Source organism: Hyaena hyaena, unplaced genomic scaffold (assembly GCF_003009895.1).
Source record: "Hyaena hyaena isolate Hyena2069 unplaced genomic scaffold, ASM300989v1 scaffold_15, whole genome shotgun sequence".
Lineage (NCBI taxonomy): Eukaryota > Metazoa > Chordata > Mammalia > Carnivora > Hyaenidae > Hyaena > Hyaena hyaena.
Window position 1 is genome coordinate 6,346,233 of NW_024080647.1, and position 21,416 is coordinate 6,367,648.

Here is a 21,416-nt window from a genome sequence, read left to right on the forward strand (position 1 = left end):
GAGGCAGCAAGGGGAGACCCAGCCTCATGCATCGCGGAACTGGAGAGGCCGACGCTGAGGGGTGGCTGCGACATGGTGGCTGCTTACGGGAAGGCTGAGCGTAGGGCTCAGAGAAAGGCCAAATCCCAACCTCTTTTACAGAAAAGAAATGTCCCTTCATTACGTTGTTTTTTAAGTGAGTCATCAGAAGCTCTGTCACATGTCTGTTCCTAATGACCATAAACATACCAAGCAGTCACACAGAAAGATGGAGTCGTTGTCTCAGGGATTTTTAAAGGCGGGACCTGGGAACCCTGTGGGGGAGACACCTTCCCCCTGAGGCCACCTGCTGAGGCCAGCACCTGGAAGAGACGTCGGGGAGTCGAAACCTGAGCTCTTAGCACAGCTGTTAGGATCTTTGGGTTTCTGAATGCCATTGCCTCTTAGCTTGAAGTGAACGTTTGCCCCCACTCCTTGGGTTCCCCTAAGGGTCTCAGAGGTGGCTACTCCCTTGGTCAGCAGCAGGGACACTTCCTCCATGAGTCTGAGGACTGAACATGCTCATAGTGTGTGCTGGGATCTCAAAGCCAGAACCCCCTGAGGTCCTGCCAGGGCCCAGAACATCAGAGCTGAGTGAGATGTGGGGGCTCACGGAGGAGGAGGAGGAGGAGGAGGAGGAGGAGGAGGCGGCGGCGGCGGCGGCCTACCAGTGAGGGGGGGGGGGCCCTCAAGTCCCCCGGGAGTGGAGACCACAGCTTGCTTACCACTACTGTCCTGCAGCCTGGTTCCCGTCTAGGTTTTGGCTTTGGGATTACTTTGGCGGTGGGGTTCACTGTCTTGGGGGGGTAGTGGTGAATTTTGGTACTAAAACACTGATAAATTCAGAATAGGCTTTGGTTACTAGAAACGCACGGACTGATGAAACACCCAGAAAGCACATAGGGAAAACCTCTGAGAAGCCCTAAGGGTATCTGTGATCAAAGCATTTGCCATGGTTCAGGTGGCTCATTCCTCAAGGCCACGTGACTCCTTGGGGGGGGGGGGAAGGGGTCCCATGACACAGGACTGCACAGCTGCCCAGGACTCAAGGTTCTGCTCACACCACCAGAGTTTAAACAAGGGCCGGTTGCTTAACTGACCATGCCTTTAAGCATCCTTACACTCCTAGACTTTTGAAAGGCAGAACCAAACAAAATCCGAACTCCCAAATCAATGCACGGTTCTTAAGTCCAGTTCAGGTTCCTTTCTTGACTTTCTGAGATAGAAATTTCTGGGCACAAAGATCAGTTGAAGGCTTCGAATCCAAGGGCTAGCTCCCCTCATGGGGCATACACCTGCTTTCCCTTCATGGGGAGAGAGGCATTTCTGTGCTCCAGGCCTGGGACCATTTTTACCCTGAAACCATCTTCTGGTTAGATGCTCCTCAGTTAAGACTCACCACCACACAAGTCATATCTGCCTTATCTCCTTTTGAAGAAGAACCAGAAGTCCCCTCCATGCCATTTGGGGTCATATGCTGTAGAGTCTATTAAATTACTCCCAAAGCACAGTCTTTCAACCATTTTATGGAATGAGAGGAGAGGAAGGCAGCCACGCGGCCACTCACACACACATCTGCAGCGTGGATGAGGGAGGGACAGATGAAAAACCAGCACCACGCCAGGCAATAATGGTAACTGGGAAGCACCTTCCCCAAAGCTCCGAGCAGCAGAGCACTCGAGACGAGTGTGTTTCTATAGGTCCCACACGAATAAGCTTGGTTCCATGCCTGTTCTCTCAAGTTGTAAAGGACTGGCCTTTCCACTGGCCTGTCTCCGTAGGGTTTTCTATATCAAATGCAATAGAGGTTTTCAATGCCTCTGAGGCAGGGACAGAGAACTCCCTGTCTGCCCCAGTCTCACTCCTGGAATGCCAGGATGTGACAGGGGACAGGTGGGATAGAGGAGCAAAAGGAGCCAGACAGCTGGGAAGAAAACATGGAGCCATGGAGGGGCTCCGTGGGTCCGGTGACACAAGGCCATTAACACACCTGGACTCTGAGCCTTCGGGTCTGATTAAGAGTCTCAGAAAGCACCCTGTGCCAATCCGTGGAATGTCTCTTGGGGAGACCCCGCCCCTGCCAAGTCCAGCGGGCCCTCAGTTTTCATCCTGAGGTCTGAGGGCAAGCAGCGCAGGGCAGGGGTGAAGAGCTGTACCAGCGACACTCAGGGAGAGCCAGGAGTGTGTGAGCTCCTCCCTGAGAGCCCGGGGCTCTGTTGCTTCCTCCTCTTCAGAGTTGGTGCCCCCCCCCCCCAAAGTGCCCTACACTCTCTCTGCTTTTTATTTGCACTGTATTTCCTCTAACTTTCCACTTGTCTGGAAAAGAATTCTATGTGTAGCACTTACAAGTGTCTAATAAATATGGGCAACGGTCTTAAGTTTAATTAACTTTTAAAATTATGACACAGGCTACATAGTCTATTATTAAAGCAGGACCAGGTGGGGCAGGGTCTACAAGTGATGCCTTCTGAGGACTCAAGTATCAACGTTTACGCGGGGTGGGAGACTGAAGCCATCCTGTGGATGAAGTAAGAGACGTGACACCACATCACTACAGAGAAGGGGAGGATGGCCGCCTTCAACAGTTACCAGCTTTGAAACCCATGGACCTCCATGACCATCGTCTTCCCCTCATGAATGCTTTCACGGACACTTGCTACCTGGCGTTCGGATCTATTCCACAAGTCATGTGTCCTTCATGTACTGTTCTGATTAAAGACTCAGATTAAAGGTAAATTCAAGGCCTTAAAATGCCCTTTTAAAGAAAGGGCTCTGAAAGGAGAGCAAAAAAAGAAGGGAAAATACCATGAAACTGAAATTCTGGAGACGGGGCATCAGGAAGATGGGACTCCGGAGGTACTATATTTCTTCCCCTGAAAGATGCGAGAGTGAGCAAGACTATCTTGTTAAAGGTTCATACTGATTTTAGGATCCATCTAGGTTGTAAGAATATTAAGATACGGAATACATTTCCATCTTGGAATGGAGGACAGGGGACAGATTTTGAAACAGATGCCTCACAGCTCTGAAATCCAACCATTTTGAGGGCAGAGGAGCCCAGGTAGGCCCTGGCAGTCACGAAGGAAGTGCTTTCTTCTAGCTGAATCCCCACCCTGGATGCTTATGAGGGGGGAGTTGTCAGGCTGTCATTGGAGGACATGGGACTTGTATGAACTGAAGAAGCCTCTGCAGAGTAAGGAGCCCACACATTTTATTCCAGCCGCTGCTCATCGAGCCCTGACGGCCCCCCATACTTCTGCCTTTGGGTTATGGAGGAAAAAAAAATAATCGTTCAGATTTTTGGGCCACAGAATACAAGATGGGTCTAGATTGTACAAGGAGCTTACACACTGAGGCAAGAAAGCGTGCAAATGGGAGCAGGAATTCTCCACCCTCTGAGTGAGCCAGTGCTTGAGATACAGCAGGACGGGAGTGGCCCTCCTGGAGTCCACACTGGTTTACGTTTCTAGCTTTTATTAACCGTGTCCAACTCCAACCTCCATCTTCTCCTGAGAGGGAGAATAATCTCTCGGACATCAATGATTTCCCCAAGCCATTTTTTTTTCCTCTTAAGATTTCACAGAAGGCCCAGGAGCGGGCCTAGAGAAGGACCAACGAAAGCAAAAGTGTCTGAGAAAGACATAATACTGACTTCTCTTTTTTTGGTAACAGTTCATGAAACGTGCGCCCCTCTCTCCTGAGATACGGTGAGGCATGAGGGGAGGTGGCGAAGGAGCTGTGGGTGGGACACTGTACCGTGTGACATCACGATCATGCAGCTGGTGCCCGACAGGACAGAGACGTGAGAATGAGCACTCAGGGCCCTGCGCTGGCCCCAGGGGGTGGGGGTGGGGGGCACGCAGTTTCCAGGTAAGTGCCCAGCTTCTCAGGAACACTACTTGTTGCAAAGCTGTCCCTTGGGGCACACCATCTTGGCTCTGGCCTTAGCCTTCATCTTCCCGCAGCTCAGTGGGTAGGAATTTATACTGCTGTTGGCGAATCTGGGCCAGTTTTTTCCTCGCTTCTTCCAGTTCTCGTTCTTTTTTCAACATTTCTTCCTGGGCGGCAATGATCTAGAAGGAAAATGACAAGCTGGATGGATCTAGAACTCACCAGGAAACCACCCTCCCAAACTCCGCTGTTTGTCTCAGAAGCTCCCACAGCCTCTGCTATACACAGCAGTATACTGGTACTAAGTATCTTAGCTCTGGAGACCAGCCCCTGGAGCAGAGTTTGGGTTTTGAGACCCAGGTGACCCAATTAAGTGGCTTCTGGCCAAAGATTTAATAGCAAACATCTACCACTTCCCTACTATGCACCAGGTGCTGTGTAAGCACTTTATGTGGAGTGTGCCTTTGTCTTCATGGCAACACAGCGAAGTAGTCCCTATTGAATGTCCCATTTTCCCAATGAGGAACTGGAAAAGGAGAGATGTGAGTCTACTTCCCTCGACACCCAGCTGGTGGAGCACGGCTTGGTCAAGTGTTGTTGAAGCTAAAGCTAAAGCTGGAGTCCTTAACCCACTGACAGCTTTCATGTGTTTGTTTCATGCTTCTAAGATATGATCTGAGGAGTATCAGTGAGCAGAAAACAGGTGAAAAAGTTAAGTTCGTGTTCAAGAAAGCCAAATAGCGTACTTTCCTGTGGGCCCTTTCAGAGTCTTTAGTAGGCTACCCATCACTGTGACAGTCCGAGGTGGAGCTATAGAGGGCAGTATTTCCCACATTTATTTGATCAGTGACCTTTCCTCATGGAACTTCTCATGGATCTGGTGTATCAAGAAATCGATTCCGGTAAAAATGCACCTACTGTATGTCTACTGCGAGTGGTCTGGCAAGAGCTAAGGAAGGCACGGGGATGAGTAACTTCCTGGCATTGATAAGAAATCAGATAACGTATAATGGATTTATATTGGCACATACCCTAAACTGCAGGCCTGATTTCCTGAAGTTTGCTCCTCACTACCATGCACAAGAATGCAATTCTGCAGAAGTGTGAAGCCCAGTTGCTCTTATAAAAGTTGTAGGAAGGGAAGGGGTTACATATTTGTAGGGCCAGATATGTGAAGTGGGTAGCACCTCCAAATCCATCAATTTATTTGAATCATAATATCACTGCCTTTCAATTTCTCTTCTTCCCTTTTTCTAGAACAGAATCCCTGAATTATAGCTAGCCACAGGGCTACTCGGGAAACAATACTACATTTCCCAGCACCCCTTGCAGCCAGGTTGGCTGGTCACTTGACTAGAGGCTGACCAATGGTATGTGAGCAGGAATAAGGGATATAGCTTCAGGGTCATGTGGTCCCTTCTTTCTCCCTTCCTGATGGCTGGGAAGTGAGGGTGGTTATCGACCCACCTTGGACCCAGTGGCCAAGGCAACATCTCAGGGATGGTGGAGCAGTGAGGTGGATAGAGCCTGGGGACCACACACAAAGGGACCAGCACACTATCCACAGATTGCTTACACCCAGAATTGTTTCCCAAAGGAGAAATACACTTCCGTCCTATTTAAGTCATTGTTACCTTGTGTCTTTGTTATAACAAAAGGCCCACCTCGGGAGTAAACAGTGCCTGGATTTAATCACAAACCTGAGCAATGCCCCCTACAAACTTTGTTTTCACTACAACATCGTCATCGTCAGCTTTGCCAAACGCTGCCTTCTGGGCTGCACGAACAAGATTATCTGAGGCTCTTTTCACAGCATTTCCTGCTGCCTGGAGAGGGAGAAAAGCATACATTATATCATTAGAAACAGCCAATTTGGATTCAGCAAGAATAGACATGAAAGTACAGTTCATGGGATTATGAATGGATTATCATCCAATTATAACACAGAATTTCTCTTTAGCTAGTATCCATCTGTCTGTCCAGCTGTCCAATGATTCTACCCATGCTGGCACCTACTTAACCTTAGCTCGTTCACAGATAAATGAAATACAGTTCCTGGCTCCCAAGGAACACATACTTTTGAGGGGGAATTCAAATTATGTGAACAAATGATTGCAGCAATATGAAATGTGTGTTAACAGAAGCACGCCTAGTGGTCATCTCCTTGGCCTAGAAAACTATCTCCATTGCCCCATCTCATTAGACAGCCTCAAAGACGTGGTTCAGATAGCCCTCTTTCTGTCTGCCTTGGCTGTACCCACACCTACCCATGGTGCTCCTGGTGTGCTTCACACTCGCTTCTTTATGGCCATTTCCACACTTGGGGTTGCCTCTCTTTCCTGGACAGTGAGTCACTTGGGGGCAGAAGCTGTGACTGTTCTCTTAGCATCCCTAGTACCTGGCACACTGGGTGCCCAGGGTTGGCACTCGCAGAACGCTTGAGGAAATGACGGGCTAGGAAGGCACAACCCACCCTGCATGGGAAGGCTGGGAGCCCCACGGTAACTAGGGCCTCTACAGGCGTATTTTTCAAGTCACAGCTGGGCTTTATGCCAAGTGCTCAAGGATGGGGCAATTGCTAGAGACAGGTAAAAAAAAAAAAAGCTTTCTGATGTGAAGTCTAGATCTTTAGTAAGGGCTGCAGCCCATACTGGCCTAGTCTTAATGCTCATGAATCATGGCCCTGAGGACTTGTCCTCTATGCCCTTAAGGTTTGGAGTTTTCTTCGAAGGGTAGTCAAAGCTTCATTAAGACTCCCATATTCTTTGCCCAGGCCGCCTCTGAGTCCAGGGCTTGAGTGTGGGGATTAGCCATCAGAAAGTTGAGTTTTTCTCAGAGTGAACTAGCTCCTCTGGTTGGTGATCTCAAGTGCCCAAAGGGGAGTATGAGGGCTTGCACAAGACAGGAAGGGGAAGCCAATTAATATACAACAAACCTATTCTCAAAATAGCTTGATGAGGTTAGAGGTCATCAGTGCACTCTTCTGATGCAGAAACTAGGGTCGAGTAACTTATCTAAGCCCCTGCTGCTAGTATGTTACAGAGCTGGGATTTGACTACAGATCAGTCTAGCCCCAGAGAACCTCTGCGTCATTGTAAGGGACTTAGAAAGGACACTGCAGCATCCATTTAAATCAGTAATGATGACAGAGTGATGTTGTGCTCCGTCTGTGTAAGTCCCTCAGGCTTAGAAGCACATTCACATCTCTTGACCTTCATAAGAGCCAGTGCGGTATCTCTATCCACATTTTATAGCTGAGGCAAACTAAGGCCTGAAAAGTTCTGAGTCATCTGTGTTAAGATCACACACTTCATACATGGCAGAGGCACGACCTGAACCCAGGTCTCTCTTAACTCAGGATGTTTTCCCCAGAAGCGTCCCCCAAACCCCCAAACCACATGTTATCAACATGCAGCTCCCCATTTCCCCCGTGGGTTTATCCCAGGAGTCAAATGAAGGTAAGGGGAGGCGGGGGAAAGAGAGAGTTGGGAGGATCCACAAAGCACATCAGGACTTTCAAAATAAAATCAAAGCTCAGAGCTTTGGTGACATTGTTCTAATATTTCTGCCATGTGTGATTTTACTCATGACAAATAAACATTTTATTTTCAGCAACATAAACAGTCTGTCTTCTAAATACCTGGAAAATCTAGGAAATTGGAAACAAAGCATCCAAAGTATAAGGAAATTCTGGCATAATCAGTTGATGTCGTATCATGCAATCATTAAAAATGAGACTCGTGAAGAATGGACCAGTTAGCTTTGCATCGAGAGATTATGAAGCCTTGTCTCCAGGTAAAAAGACAAGTACGATAAAATGTTAAGTGAAAAAAAGCAGAATGTCTCTTGCTATGGTAACAAGCAGACACAACTATTCTGTAAAGACGGAATAAAAGGAAGACAAAATGATAACATTTGACACGGGATGATGTTGAGGCTATGTGATTTTTTTCATTTGAGCATTTCCTTCATTGTGCTTATAACACTTCTGTAATTAAAACAATCAGGAAAATGTATATGCACTGGGAGGGATTGGATTATAATTTTCATAATAACCATGTCTTTTGGGCTCTGGGAAACCTTAGCCACTGTCTCATATAAAGGCCTCCGTCCCTTCTCTGCTTTCTTTTGCAAACAGTGGATGAGGGCCCCCTCTTGAATAGGCACCATCTGCGGTGTGAGAGATGCAAAGATAAAGATGTGGTGCCTGGCCCTAAGAAGTTCACAGCCTCGCCGAAGACAGATATAAAAATAAATATGGTGGTGCCAGGTGCCAGGTCCCGTAAGAGTGGTCTGGCCGGGGGCTCTGGCAACATAGAGGAGGGAATGACCGCCTGCGAGGCGGGAGGTGAGGGGGGGAGGCTTCCTAGAAGAGGGGACTCTCAAGATGAGTCATGAAGAACGAGCAGGAGACCACCAGGTTGGGCCGGTGGGGAGGGACGAGGCATTCTGGGTGAAAGAGGACCCCAAGGCATGAGACCGGAAGGCACACATGGACAATGTCTGCTGGGGCAGCAGCTGTAGGATGCATGGCTGTACGTGGTAGAAAATGAGAAAAGTGGGACGGAGTTGGCTGATGGAAGGCCTGGTGCGTCATGCCAAGGAAGTGGGACTGTCCCCTTTGGCGACACTTACCCGCTCCAACAGGAGTATTTTCCCACCAGCATCAGTGACCATTACCTGTAGCCGCCTCATGGCCTCTGAATCCTGGTCGGCCTTCACCTTGCAGGCCACGAGCAGCTGAGCCGTGGAAGCGGCGACCTGCTTGGCGGACGAGATGAGCTTCTCCTCACTGGCATGTCCCTGAACGGAGGCATTGGCCGCCTCGCAGAGACTGCTGGTTGCAGCTGCCACCATCCGGGCCTGGGGACAGTCGACAGACAAGTGACCCAAGGTTCACACCTCCCTCCGAGGCTCCAAAAAGCAAATGGGAAGGAAGGAGAAGGTGACTCACGGCAGAAATCAGCCCCTGCGACCACTGTCCGTCATCCGCAGCATTGGCGGGGATGGAGCCCACCTAGAGAGTGCAGAAATCCGTAGTGAGAGTCGGAGGGCACAGGGTCATCTGCAGCCCCTCAGACTCTACCCTGCTCTGGAAGCGGAGAGAAAAACATCTCATCGGGCACACAGCACCACCACCGGTGTAAGAAGGGAGCACCCTTTCTCACACGGGGTCTTGCCACTCGGGCGCTGTGCCAGCACATCCTGGCTGTGGTCCACGTGCGTCACAAGGACTTAACCTGAAATGCTCAGAATGGTCACCATTTAGTTGCTATGTATTGTGTTTCTGGGAAAAGTGCTCAGGAGTGATGGATTGGGGCTGTCCTTACATGCTTATTTCCTCTGCTGACCTTTCTCCATTTCAAACACGGGAGCCACTGAGCCCTCTTCTTTCAAGGGCCAAGGGAAACTTACACCTCTCCTGATCACTGACCCTCAGGCCATGCTGTGACTTTCTGGTAGATGATGGTGAAAAAAAAAAAAAAAAAAGATGGTGCCTTTCCTTTACTACAATGGAGTGCAGACCTTGGTCTTAAGGAAATACAGTCTATTTTGTCAGGGATGGGGAGAGAAGTAGGAAGCTGGAAGCCAGAACTAAGATGATCTCTGCTTTTATTTGGAAATTACAACAAGAAGTGAAACATTTTCTGTCCAGATGTAGAGGGAATGGCTGTGGAGGGAATACCCTTAAAATGGTGGGAGGTGCCTGGAGAGGCCAGAGAGGAGCTCTCAACCCTCAATCTGAATATGAAATTAGGGATCTGCCAGCAACTATTAGGCACCATACCAGGGCTTGGTGAACATCAGATAAAACCTCAAGGTCCTGTTTAAAAGCCTGGCATTTACTCAAGTCCAGTGGTGCCTCCTTTACCAACTTCCTAAATGTTTGAATAAGTTAGGTTCTCTTAGTACCTAGCAATTTGGCACACAGTCAGTCCTTCATCAAGAGACTGAACTTTGCAGGTAAGATAGTCCTAAAATCTTAAAATTGGTCCACTTTTAGTCTTTACATACTGATTGGTCAACAAGGGCTTGATTAAATGAGGTCAACACCCTGCTACATCTACAGAGTGTAAGCGAAAAGCACAAAAGGACAGACCATATGCTGGCTGGAGAGAAACACATACGTTAATAACGAATAACAGAACACATGGCGGTTTAGAAAGAGGAGTGAAGTGTGTAGACTGGACTATGACAAGGCTTAGCTCGCAAGAGACTTCGTGGAGGAAGACAGATGGCCATTGGTTGGACTTAACTTCCTGTCTGTATTACAAGTTTTCTCAGGTCAAGGCGCCATTGTATCCGTCTATCTGTACACTGACAGCAAAAGCCTTTTACTATCCAACAGAAATAATTGACAATGATGGTGACCAAATTCCCCAAACCCACAAGCCGACAGGATTTCTATACTGGAGAGGCTCTCTGCCAGACGTGATTTGGATGGAGTCATTCCATGTTGTATGGGAATAACACCAGGAGTAATTTAAACTGGAAGACCCTCATATATCCAGGATTAGCTTAATATACTATTAATCGTTTGAGTCACTGAAACAGAATTATGCTTTCATGCTAATGCAGATGGAATGGAATGGGTGACTGGGGATGAAGCAGATCAAAGGAATCTCAGGTTTAAAACCAGACTGGCCTTTTTGATCAATGGGCTCAGGAAAACGCTCACTGCAGAGGTGGACAGCGTTAGCTCAACTGTCCTCCAAAATGGATTGAGCCATTAGAGTTGGAAAAGTGTATTACGCGAAGTCCCTGACTACGGTGCTCCTCTAGCCGTCCACTAGGAAAATATGACAGCTTACATCTTTAAATAGCTGAATCTACAGGGGGACTATAAATGCCTTGTTCAGGCCCTGATCACTGCCTGGAATGGGATGCTTTCCTTAACAAGAAGCAGATGAGCTGCCCAGAAGCCAAAACCTTTCTTCTGGAGGTCAGGTTTAAGCGAACAGAGTTTTTAGTCAGATGGGGCAAAGACGGGCAATTCAGGGAGAGGAGGTACAGCATTGGTTTCCTTGGGTCAGGCCATGAGCATTCGCATCTTTCCCTGGTCCCTTAGAGGCTCTCACCGTGTGAATGATCCAGCATGTGGCCAGAGAGGTTTACCCACCTTTCCTTGGGCCACCAGCTCCCTCTGGGCTGCCGAGGCCGATTTGACCAGGGCACTCGTGGCAGCAGCAATGGATTTAGCAGCTTCCAAAATCTGTTCTTCAAAATCCAGGGTCTCATCTGCTTGCTATAACAAAAGAAAATGGCGTCACATGCCATCCACATCCACAAAGGGCGCTTTTTTGCCAAACTACTTACTGCTCGGTCACCTGGCTCTTCATCCCTTTATGACTTTTTGCTGACAAACAATGCTCAGGGTAGGTAGGCCTAAGCTGCCCCGAATCTCCATCTGCTGCCTCCTCTATCCTGATTCTAAAAGGTACAAGCTGCTAGCACTGACATTCTACACACATTTCAAATCAGGAAATTCTAAGACTATTTTTCCAGACCAGAATCTTTAAAAGGATGTAAATCCACTGTGAATAAACTACGTTCAATTGGTTCCCTTAGCATCAATAACCAAAATTTAAATAATCGGTAATCAAAATCCGAAGAGTGGGTGGTGGCGCCGTCTTCCAGACCTCAAGGCTCAAAACTGAGTTGAAAGAACGGTGAGGAGACTAGGAGATGTGAAAAGCCTTATTTTCCTTGGGTAAAAACAAAAGCAAAACCGTATTTGCATTTTCTGGGACTGAGCTGAGGGAGCTGCGTACTAGCCACAGCTCGCCAGAGGTGGGGAAGAAATGGAGGCGACAGGACATGGAGATGGAGCTTGTTCAGGAGGCCCGGCTCCACCTGGGGAAGAGCAGTGGCCGTCACTGTGCAGGTGGGTCCTGCTCTAAGGCTAGGAGGGCCTTGCTCTAAGTTCAGCAGCACCAGGCCAGAGCAGTCCCAGAAGTTGAAGAGGAGCTCTGGTAACGGGGGCAAGCATAAAGACCTTGATCCCAGGCTGGCTGGGATGCAGCCTCACAATTTGGGATGGTCACACTAGACGCCCTCCCCAGTCTGCTCACCAGTAAGGTTCTACGCACCTAAGTATAATTAAGTTCCCCTTTCGTTAAAGAAAGTTGAAGGTGTGGCTGGTACCTTTCAGGCACTGTAGTGAGGGTCAGGTATAGCAATACTTTTCTTTGGGTTAAAATATACATAACATTCACACCTTGAACCAATTTTAAGTGTATAATTCAGCGGCATTAAGTACATCTGCACTCTGGTGCACAGCAAAATGTCTTTAAGAGTTCCTACCATGTGCCAAGTGTTGTTAGGCATTTCCATGTACTTGTTTAATTCTCAGTGATACAGAGGAAAACAAATCTTATACTGTAGTTACATTCATTCTTCTATTCACAGGGAGAAAGCGGAGACTCGGGGAGGTAGAACGTTGGGACAAGGTCATGTGGCTGCGATGGAGACTCTAAACCAGATTTAGACCTCAATCTCTCTCCCTCCATACGGATCTGTTCTTTCTAGCATGGCCACTCCTTAGGGCATCAGTGAGGACTAACTTCGTGCCAGAGGCTCAAAGTTGGTCACTAACGGACCCAAACTGAACATCAGACAGGATGGATACATAGATAGATATTTTTTCCAGATCCCATTCTTTATGACCACATCTTGAACTATGAGAGATGCCAAGCTCATTTTTGGTTTTACAACTCATGTTATCAAAATAACGTTTCAGTGCACGTCTAGTGAATGCGGAGAATGACACAAGCATTTCAAGTTCTTAGACAGAAGCCATATATTCTTTCTTATCTGACAAAGTCTTGCTCAGGATAGGAGCATTCAGGACAGGAGTAGATTCAGTTGCAGTGGATTCATTTTGGAGTAAGGGAGCTTACAGTGGTGGTGGAGTGTAACATTTATTTACTGAAACAGAAACACAACTCATCATAAGACATGTGACATAAAAGGCACTATCATACACAGGCCCCAAAGAAATTACATTAGGCTCTGATATCAATAGATCTCTCTTCGGTGGCCTTGAATTAAGAGCTTTTTGGAAATTCATTCTACAAAAGGAATTCAAGTACGTAACAGATTAAGGCACCAGGGAAATCATGCAATTTTTGAGCCCCAAGGGAGGCCCCTCCACTGCGGCAGGGGAAACAGAAGCCCATGGTGGCTTCTGAATGTGTCCCAGACCTGGTGTCAGGTGGCCACCAAGGGCAGTCCATGTCACAGTGTGAAGTACTCTCACCCGATTTCGGATTTCTCAAATTTTCGGATCCACAGAAGTGGAATTTTCTTACAATGAAGTGCTAACTCTAAGCCATGGTCAGATCTGATAGAAGCATCCTATTCCAACCAATTTTAAAGGCCTCCACCACATCTCCCGCTGCCCTGAAGTTTTTTTTTTTTTTTTTTTTTTTTTTGTAGAACATGTATTTGAAATAGATATTCAGCTTGGAAATATTTTTGACACCCACAGATTTTTCTTGCAATGACAACTGATATAATGCCTGCAGATGACTTTGTTTTTCTTTCTATAACACCTCTATGCTTTCAAATGAACGTGGCAGAAAGCCTCATGTCTGGGAGACAGTTGCTTTGACTATAAAGTACTAGTTTCCCAAGAAAGGCTTAATAATGCTGAATGTGATCACAACAGAGGCTAATGTCTAGACACTAGGCCAGGCTCATCACTAGGACTAAATGCCCACCTTTCCTCTCCTGTTGGACATAGACATCCGTGCCTGGTGGTTCCTCATGCCGTACACAACTTCTAGCCTACAGGGTGGGATTCTTCCCAAGCCAAGGACACCTGGAAACACCTAAGTGCCTCCGTCTGTGCTGCCGTCTGCTTGGCTCCCACTAGCACCTGGGATGGCATCTGGGGGAAGGGCAGTGAGAGCCCCAAGAGGAGGAGGGCGCACCCTCAGGTGTGATGCAGAAGAGGAGAGGAAAGGAGTGGCTTGGTCTTCTAAGGCTCTTCCTACATAAAAGGATCACAACGAAATTGCAGGATTTGTCAACAGAACAAATCCCACTGTGGCTGCGAGATGGAGGGTAATGAGAACCGTCGCGTCTGCTACCAGGAGAACCTGAAGAACCCTGAGACCCGGGGCACCATGAACTTAAAAAAATGCTTTCATTGAACAAGCTAATAAACCGGCCGCCCTTGCTCAGAGTCACCTGACCATCTGGTTCAGGATGCAGGCTGGGTTTCAAAGGTCTCATTTCTAGTGGAGGTGGGCTACTCCACGGGGAATGCTAGTCTGGGCTGAGGGACACAGACTCCGGTTAACTGAAGCCTACCGGCCGGACATCTCCTCCAAGACATGGACTGTGTTTTATTCAATGGATGTGGTCTCTCGAGTACACAATCAGGCAGTGTAGACTACATGATGAATGTTTGCGGGATGAACGTATCAATTCAAAACAAGTCTTCCAAGTTCTAGAGTTCAGCCAGAGGGCAATTTACATGCTTGGGGAAGGAGAAATGCATGGACTAAGTATCTATATCAGTAACTGTCCATCCTGGGTTCCTCTGGGAGAAAGGCGCGCGCGCACACACACATACACACACACACACACCTACACCTACACGCTGGCTCCTGCCTCGTTGAAGGCCATGGGTTGTGATTTATACTGTCTTCGCCCCTCGACCTGCATTTGTAGTTTGTTGTGACACTTACTTGTGCACGTACAGATGTAAATGGTATTTCCAGCATTTTGCAAAGAGGCTCTTAGTAAGCAGCCCTGGGGAAGAGTACCAGATGCGCAAACGGAGAATCTGCTCTGCTTACACGATTGCTGCATCTGTCTTCTCATCCTCAGTAGTATGCCCTTTCCCTGGTCCCCTTTGCTGTAGAAAAGCACCAGCCAGCTGACCGCCAGCTCTCAGGGTCTGTCCTTCCTGGACTGTCCGCAAAGCTCTAGCAGAGGATGGACCTATCCTCATCTTGGCTTTCTGGTGGCTTAGGGAAGAGTCCAAGCATTCTTTTGTTGGTATTTTTCCTGTTTGGTGATCTCCTGTAGAGCTTCTCTTCTAAAAAGCTGGAGGTGTGGGGAAGTCCCTCTGGGGAAAGGCCACGTTTTGGGCTGGCTCCCCTGATGCCTGCTTCCTGTGCTCAGGAGAGCATTTGAGGTTCCTGTCTTGTTCTGATCGGTCTAATGTCTCAGGACCTTGAGGTTCTATGGGCGTAGGAAGGGGGAGAAGGGGAAGGGAGAGGGGAGGAATTCACCCAGTTTTTATTTTGCCTTTTGGCCTTTCAGGCATTCTGAGGACATAATCTTTGGAGCAATTCATTTTCTGAACCTGCCTTCCCTCCTACCCGATAGGGTTGTTATAAATACATTATAAATATATGTAGAGCATAACTGACTCATAGCAAATGCTCAGCAACTCCTAACCCATAATTTCATGATTACTTCTCTTACTACCTATGTTTTTTGTGGTTTTAAAAACTGTTTTTTTTTTTTTTTTTTTGGACTTGGGGCTAAGCTAGTCTGTTGTCCTCTCTGAACCATTTTCTACTCATAATATGGGAAAAAGGGTCTAACTGCCATTTCCGACGACAGCCTCAAAAAACCATAAATAAAACCCATAATAAACCAAAGATGAATGGGGCGCCTGGGTGGCTCAGTAGGTCAAGCATCCAACTTTGGCTCAGGTCATGATCTCACGGGCCGTGAGTTTGAGCCCTGCATCGGGTTCTGTGCTGACAGCTCAGAGCCTGGAGCCTGTTTCAGATTCTGTGTCTCCCTCTCTCTCTGCCCCTTCCCCACTTGAACGCACGCTCTCTCAAAAATGAATAAATGTTAAAAAAAATAAACCAAAGATAAATGAAATGTCAAGTAACACATGATAGAGACTGGCACCGCTAGGGCTTCTCCCTCGACCCCCGAAAAGGAGATGGGCAATGTGGGTGCTAGTCAGTGCCCTGCACTTTTGGACCACGGAGAATTCGCTGCCTTTCTCCAGGGATCAAATAGCTTTCTGTTCGTTACTGGAGGAGGAACCTCAACTCTCTTGGCCCTGTAGCCTAGACATGTTACAGTTCCAAATCGAACCTTTCTTAGTTAAGAAGGTGACTTTTTCTCTTCCTTCTTTTCTCACTCTCCTCAATGGAGAAGCTCTGCCTCCCTCCTGCTGCATCTTTGCCAACCTTCTCCCTGATGGGTCCTGGGGCACAGAGTGCCCAGAGAAAAAATGTTTTGGTCTGTGGTCCTTTTGCTTGCCCTTTTCTTTGTGAATTACATCCCTGCAGCCCTACGGTCCCTTCGTCCAATGAGCCTGAAGGTGCGGAGGGAGGTATCCACAGGAGATGGTCCAAAGGTCCCTGCCCTGGGGTCTCTGTCTCCCTCCCTGAAAAACTCCTTTAAGGGACTTGCTTGCTAAGAGCAGATAAACACAGGGTCACCTTTCTCACAACCAGCTGTACAAACCACATCATGACTCCTGGTGCCATTTTCCCATTTAGGAACTGTGCTTTGGTCTGTGTTACTCAAAGTCCTGCAGAATGCTTGCTATTACAAGTTGATATCACATCAGATACTTAAAAAAAAACTTTGGATATATTTTTTTCAAAGTGTGGACATTTTGCATATAACTTAAATATCCTTGAGGGAAAAGAGGAAGCCAACACCAAGAATACACACCACACCAGTGAAGCATTTTCTTGCCAATTGGAGGCCTGAGTGGAATAGTTTGGCCGCTACCAGTTTGCTTCCGGTATTGAATTGAGAAGTGCCTTGGGGGAGACTGTAGGCTGTACCCCAAGACTCAAATGTGTAAGAGCCAAATCAGCTATTCTTTTAGAGGCCCCATGGGTGGGTTGTCTTTAGGACCACCACCCTTACTATAAATAAGAATTTATAAATGGGAAGATTCTTAGAATAACTAGACCTGCCAAGAGCCCAAACCTGGACAGCTGGCCTCATTCCCCTGAAGGCTCTAGGCCAACAGGCAACAGTCATCATGGATGACGGAGAGAAAAAAGTGCCAAATGGTTTTGCCTCCAACTTGGGGAAGGACCACTCTTTCTACCCAGATAAGAAACTCATGTTCATGCAGCATCCATTAATTAGAAGAGGTCCAAGCTTGCAAGATTAGTATCCTAGGAGTGGTTTTCCCATGGTAGCTATTGTTTTCTTCTTCTTCTTCTTTTTTCTGATGAACACTAATATCACTGAAATAATCTTTTAATTGCTACTTCTGTTTGATGGAAAAATTCTTAAAGACTATTGTGCTTTCAAAAAAAGTCATGTGAATGCTTACTTAGGAAGCATGGACAAAAAGGATCATGGAATGCTTTTAAATATCTTGATTAGATACATTCGCCACCTTGTGAGCTCCTTTGATATGAATCCTCTATGTAACTGATAAGGGTCTGACAAGGCCTCCTGTTCTACATGGGCGGAAGTCACCTGGGCACATGAGCTGGTTGAATCCCCCCTCCGCCCCCCCGACCCCACACCTTTGCTCTGCATATCCTTTACATTTGCATACTCTTTACATCTCCCAGATGGGAAGCAACTAGTGGCAGATGAGCTCAAAGCTCCCCACTTCAGCCTTCCAGAAAATGTTCTATCTGCTCCTACTCCACCCTCTGGTTGCCTTTTCCCATCTACTCAGCTAAATAATACAGCATGCTGGCCAACAGCAAGCGTACAGAAAGAGGAAAATCCCATCAGTTGTAACAAAGGGATTTCACCCCAAGGCCCTTTTAAACTGGGTTTTTTCTTTATTCATAATAACTTGTCATCTCTTTTCCATGACAATTTGTCATTTGGGGCCATCAACGTTAATTGCACTCAAAACCCAAACACTGTTCTCTAGCTGAGTGAAGGTGGCAGCGTTTTTGCAGACCCTCCAACCGGATCTGTTCTCAGCGGAGGAGGATCCCAGGGACAGGTTCCACTTTATAACTCGGGAAGCTGGGACTCCAACACTATATTTCCCTCTCCTGTGTCATCACTTTGCTGCTGTCACTATGCATTCACTACAAGCAACTTGGAGATGGCTTATAGATATGACCAGGGGAAGCTTTCCTGACCGACATATTCAAACCACTGGCTCACCACCTGTGTGGGGCACTGCTTATACACACACTCAGATGTGCTCTCAAAAGAACACTTCTTCTCTGCTTCAAAAGACTGAGCTATTGGCACAATAGTTCTCTTTCCAGAAAGCAGTGCTCAGTCTTTTGTTGAGATAGATCGGAATGAACTCACACAAACTTTGCAGGCTCTTCCATGAGGAGGTCAAAGCCAACCAAAGGCGGTTGCTGTGCACCAGAAAAAATGTTTCATAATCCCAAACTTCCTGTTGCACCCAATTAGTCCATGGAATTACTTTCTGATTGTCAGCTTATTCTAAATATTATCAACCTCGACTGACCAGTTAACCTATTACAGGAAATGTAACAGACAGAGTATAGTCTACATTACATTATCTTTATTAGATGTATTTAGTCCTAACCGAGGTTTCTATAAAGCCCAGTGACTCACCATCTCTATAGTTGGTATGGCTGATTTGGTTTATAAGTTTTGATACTATGGGTGGAAGGGAAATTTACAGAGTTGATCTGTGTATAAATATTTGCTAGAAATTGGATTATGAAAACTACTAATTTCTAAATTGAAGATTAGGATGAAATGTAAACCTATATGTGTCTGGGGGCTATAATGCTTTTATCCCATGTCACAAACATGGACTGGAATCTTCCATTTTTTCCAATGAGCATATCCTTTAAGGATTCATTACTGACAAAACTAAGCTATACATAAAATCTCAAGCTCTTATGAAAACATCCATACTCATGACTTCTTTCTACCACAAACAAAAGCATCTAGCGATACTGATACAGGTCTTAAACGCTACGAGAGAAAATGGAATGTAACGTTATGAAATGGAATGAGCACCCCGTCTTCTAAATCTGCTTGTAATTTTAACATAGGCTTTCTTGTTGCCTTATAAACTACATTAGGAATCCCCGGAGACAGGGCAAGACACTGTAGGAATATGTTTGATATATAGTTGGATTAAATAACAACCTAATATATCAAACATATCACACAGAGGCCTGCAGAAAAGGCATCCAGGTTTGACTGAGCTCGAGAATAGGCAGAGTACTGCAGGCTACGGCTGCAGGGGGTGGCCACCCCTGTACCATGTCCATTACCTGCCTGTGGAGCACAGTCTGTCTGTAAGTGTGGAAACGACGCCATTAGCAACATCGTCGGCACATGCACCAGCCTTAATGCCATCCGACCCTCTCCTTTTGCCTTTATACCATCTTCCCAAGCCAACAGTGGATTCGACAGTGCAAATTTGTTATTTGTGTTTGGGAGATCCCAGGCAAAAAGAGGTGCTGAATTTTTTTAAGGGCCCGAGGGGGGAATATACCAGGAATCATCTTCAATAAACCATGGAGCATTCTACTTTGAAGACAGGTGATCTGAGAATGTGGTGAGCAAAACAATTTAAACCAACAAAAAAATCAGACATTGCCCATCCCCGATACTGTTCCTTAAAGCAGTGTAAATGCTCCCCAGTTACGAAAGGAAAGCATTATTCACTCTATTCTGAAGGTTTGTGTGTTCGTGTGTAGCTATAAGGATGGGAATGTGACAGTGAATGCTTAGTCACAGTATCTTGAGGATTACTTGTTTCAGATATGAAAGGGGATGGACAGAACCAGTGAACAACAAAAGACTGGTTGCTTTCGGTGTCAGACTGGGAATTTTTTCTTTCAAAAGCTTATTTTGAAAGAGAGAGTGTGTGTGTGAATGCAGGGAGAGGAAGAGAGACAGGGAGAGAGAGAACCCCAAGCAGGCTCCCCAATGATAGTGCAGAGCCTGATGCAGGGCTCGATCTCATGAACCATGAGATCATGACCTGGGCTGAAATCAAGAGTCAGATGCTTTACTGACTGATAAAATGGGGGAAATACATTTCTTTATAAAGGCAAGGAAGAGATCTGATTTCATGCAGTTATCACCACACAGCAGATGGTACTCCTAGACAGGCACAAAAACCCTGGTGTGGGTTGAAGGTTTCTTTAAAAGAATTTTATAGATAATATAGTCTATGTGGCAGGAGCCTCTGGCTAATGGGTAGAATAAGACTTCAGATCATTGTAAGGCACTCAAGAAGTACCAAGCACCCTTCCTAATACGAAGAGGGGAGCAACCTAAGGTAGACCTCCCCAAGGAAGAGACTCAGATCAATAGTTATGTTCAATTTGACCTTGACCGAAGGATTCTTGGCTTTCTGTAAAGAGCCACACTGTTAATACAAAAGGTAGATGACCCCAGGGCAATGCAAGGAGTGCCCACGGGTCCACCTCTGCAGCCCGCACTTATTTTGTAAGCGCCGTTATTTTTAAAACACTGTTTCACAAAATTTTAAAACCCAGGCACTCCCTGAATTCCACTGTCATTCTTGTACATCCCCCATCCATCTCCTTCATATGTAAGTGCTGTTTAGAGTTATAATCATAATAAGCACATAATTCTGCATCCTGGTTTTTTGTTTTGCTTTTTTTTCTTTCTTTACATTTATGCCATGAGCAAGCTCTGCACACCGAACAGTACCAGCGACCATTAATCTCAACAGCTGTGTACTTTTTCCTCAAGGAGACACTCAGGTCACATCTAACTTCTTTCTACTATAAACAAGGCTACAAGGAACAGCACCCCTCTCCCCTCTCTGCCCCTGCCCCAGCTTTCCTTCTCTCTGGATTTCCTCTTTAGCACAGGTGCCCAGAAGTGGCACTAACAGCTCAAAGGGTGTATATATAGGCAAGCCCAAAACCTCCCCTGTGGGGCCACCCCAGCCTCTAACACTGGCTAAACCCAGAGAACTGGTATGAAGAGACTGTGTCACCCAGAGTGCACATATACTGCTTCCAGCGGTCAAGGCCGTCTTACTCTGGCAAGGTTGCCTCTGATTCTGCATGGATGGAGCAAGGATGGTAATAGGCGTTGCTTTGTGGACACGTTGCAAGGACCAGATGTGTCAACGCCTATAAAGGACTGCTTCGCACATGCTTGGTACTCAATCAATGTGAGTCTTTTGTTTTGTTTTCTTTTTGCTAAGGCCATCAGCTCATGGGTCTAGGGAATAATTTTTCTTTCCGGCATTCTCCTAGGAGGTAGTAGATAAAAGTCTCTGAAGTATATTTTTACTTACTGCTTATTAAGTTAGGCACTGTGTTCTTAAATTATCTCATTTAATTGTTATAACAACAATCCTATGGGGTAGGACCTCTAATGGCTGTTTTTTTCAAAGCAAGAATCACGAGGTCTATCAGTGGCTGGACAGAGGGCCATGAGGATTCAGAGACAGATCACAGAGGGACCCTACAAAAGGACAAAAGGGGAGGGATTGAAACAGGAGCTCTCAAAATCTGGGGAAGGGCTAATGTTACATGAGCACCAGGCTAATTCTCCAGAACAGTGTCAACTGACATGACTTTGGCATCAGCAGATGCAAGCTC

At 46.6% G+C, this 21,416-nt stretch overlaps 1 protein-coding gene across 2 annotated transcripts in view; it reads right to left on the reverse strand.

Annotated features, from left to right (window-relative positions):
- Positions 1-3,212: 3,212 nt before the first annotated feature.
- The window catches only part of TLN2 (talin 2), a 440,503-nt gene continuing 422,299 nt past the window's right edge, over positions 3,213-21,416 (reverse strand). Inside the window, exons 55-59 of one of the 2 annotated variants that reach the window (XM_039218977.1) lie at positions 11,030-11,155; positions 8,864-8,926; positions 8,590-8,772; positions 5,610-5,735; positions 3,213-4,091 (exon numbers count right to left, since the gene is read on the reverse strand). In XM_039218977.1, coding sequence (XP_039074908.1) covers positions 3,963-4,091; positions 5,610-5,735; positions 8,590-8,772; positions 8,864-8,926; positions 11,030-11,155 — 627 coding nt within the window. In that variant the 3' untranslated portion in view covers positions 3,213-3,962. Of the gene's footprint in view, positions 4,092-5,609; positions 5,736-8,544; positions 8,773-8,863; positions 8,927-11,029; positions 11,156-21,416 lie in introns of both variants that reach the window. The other variant, XM_039218971.1, reaches the window with a different exon arrangement.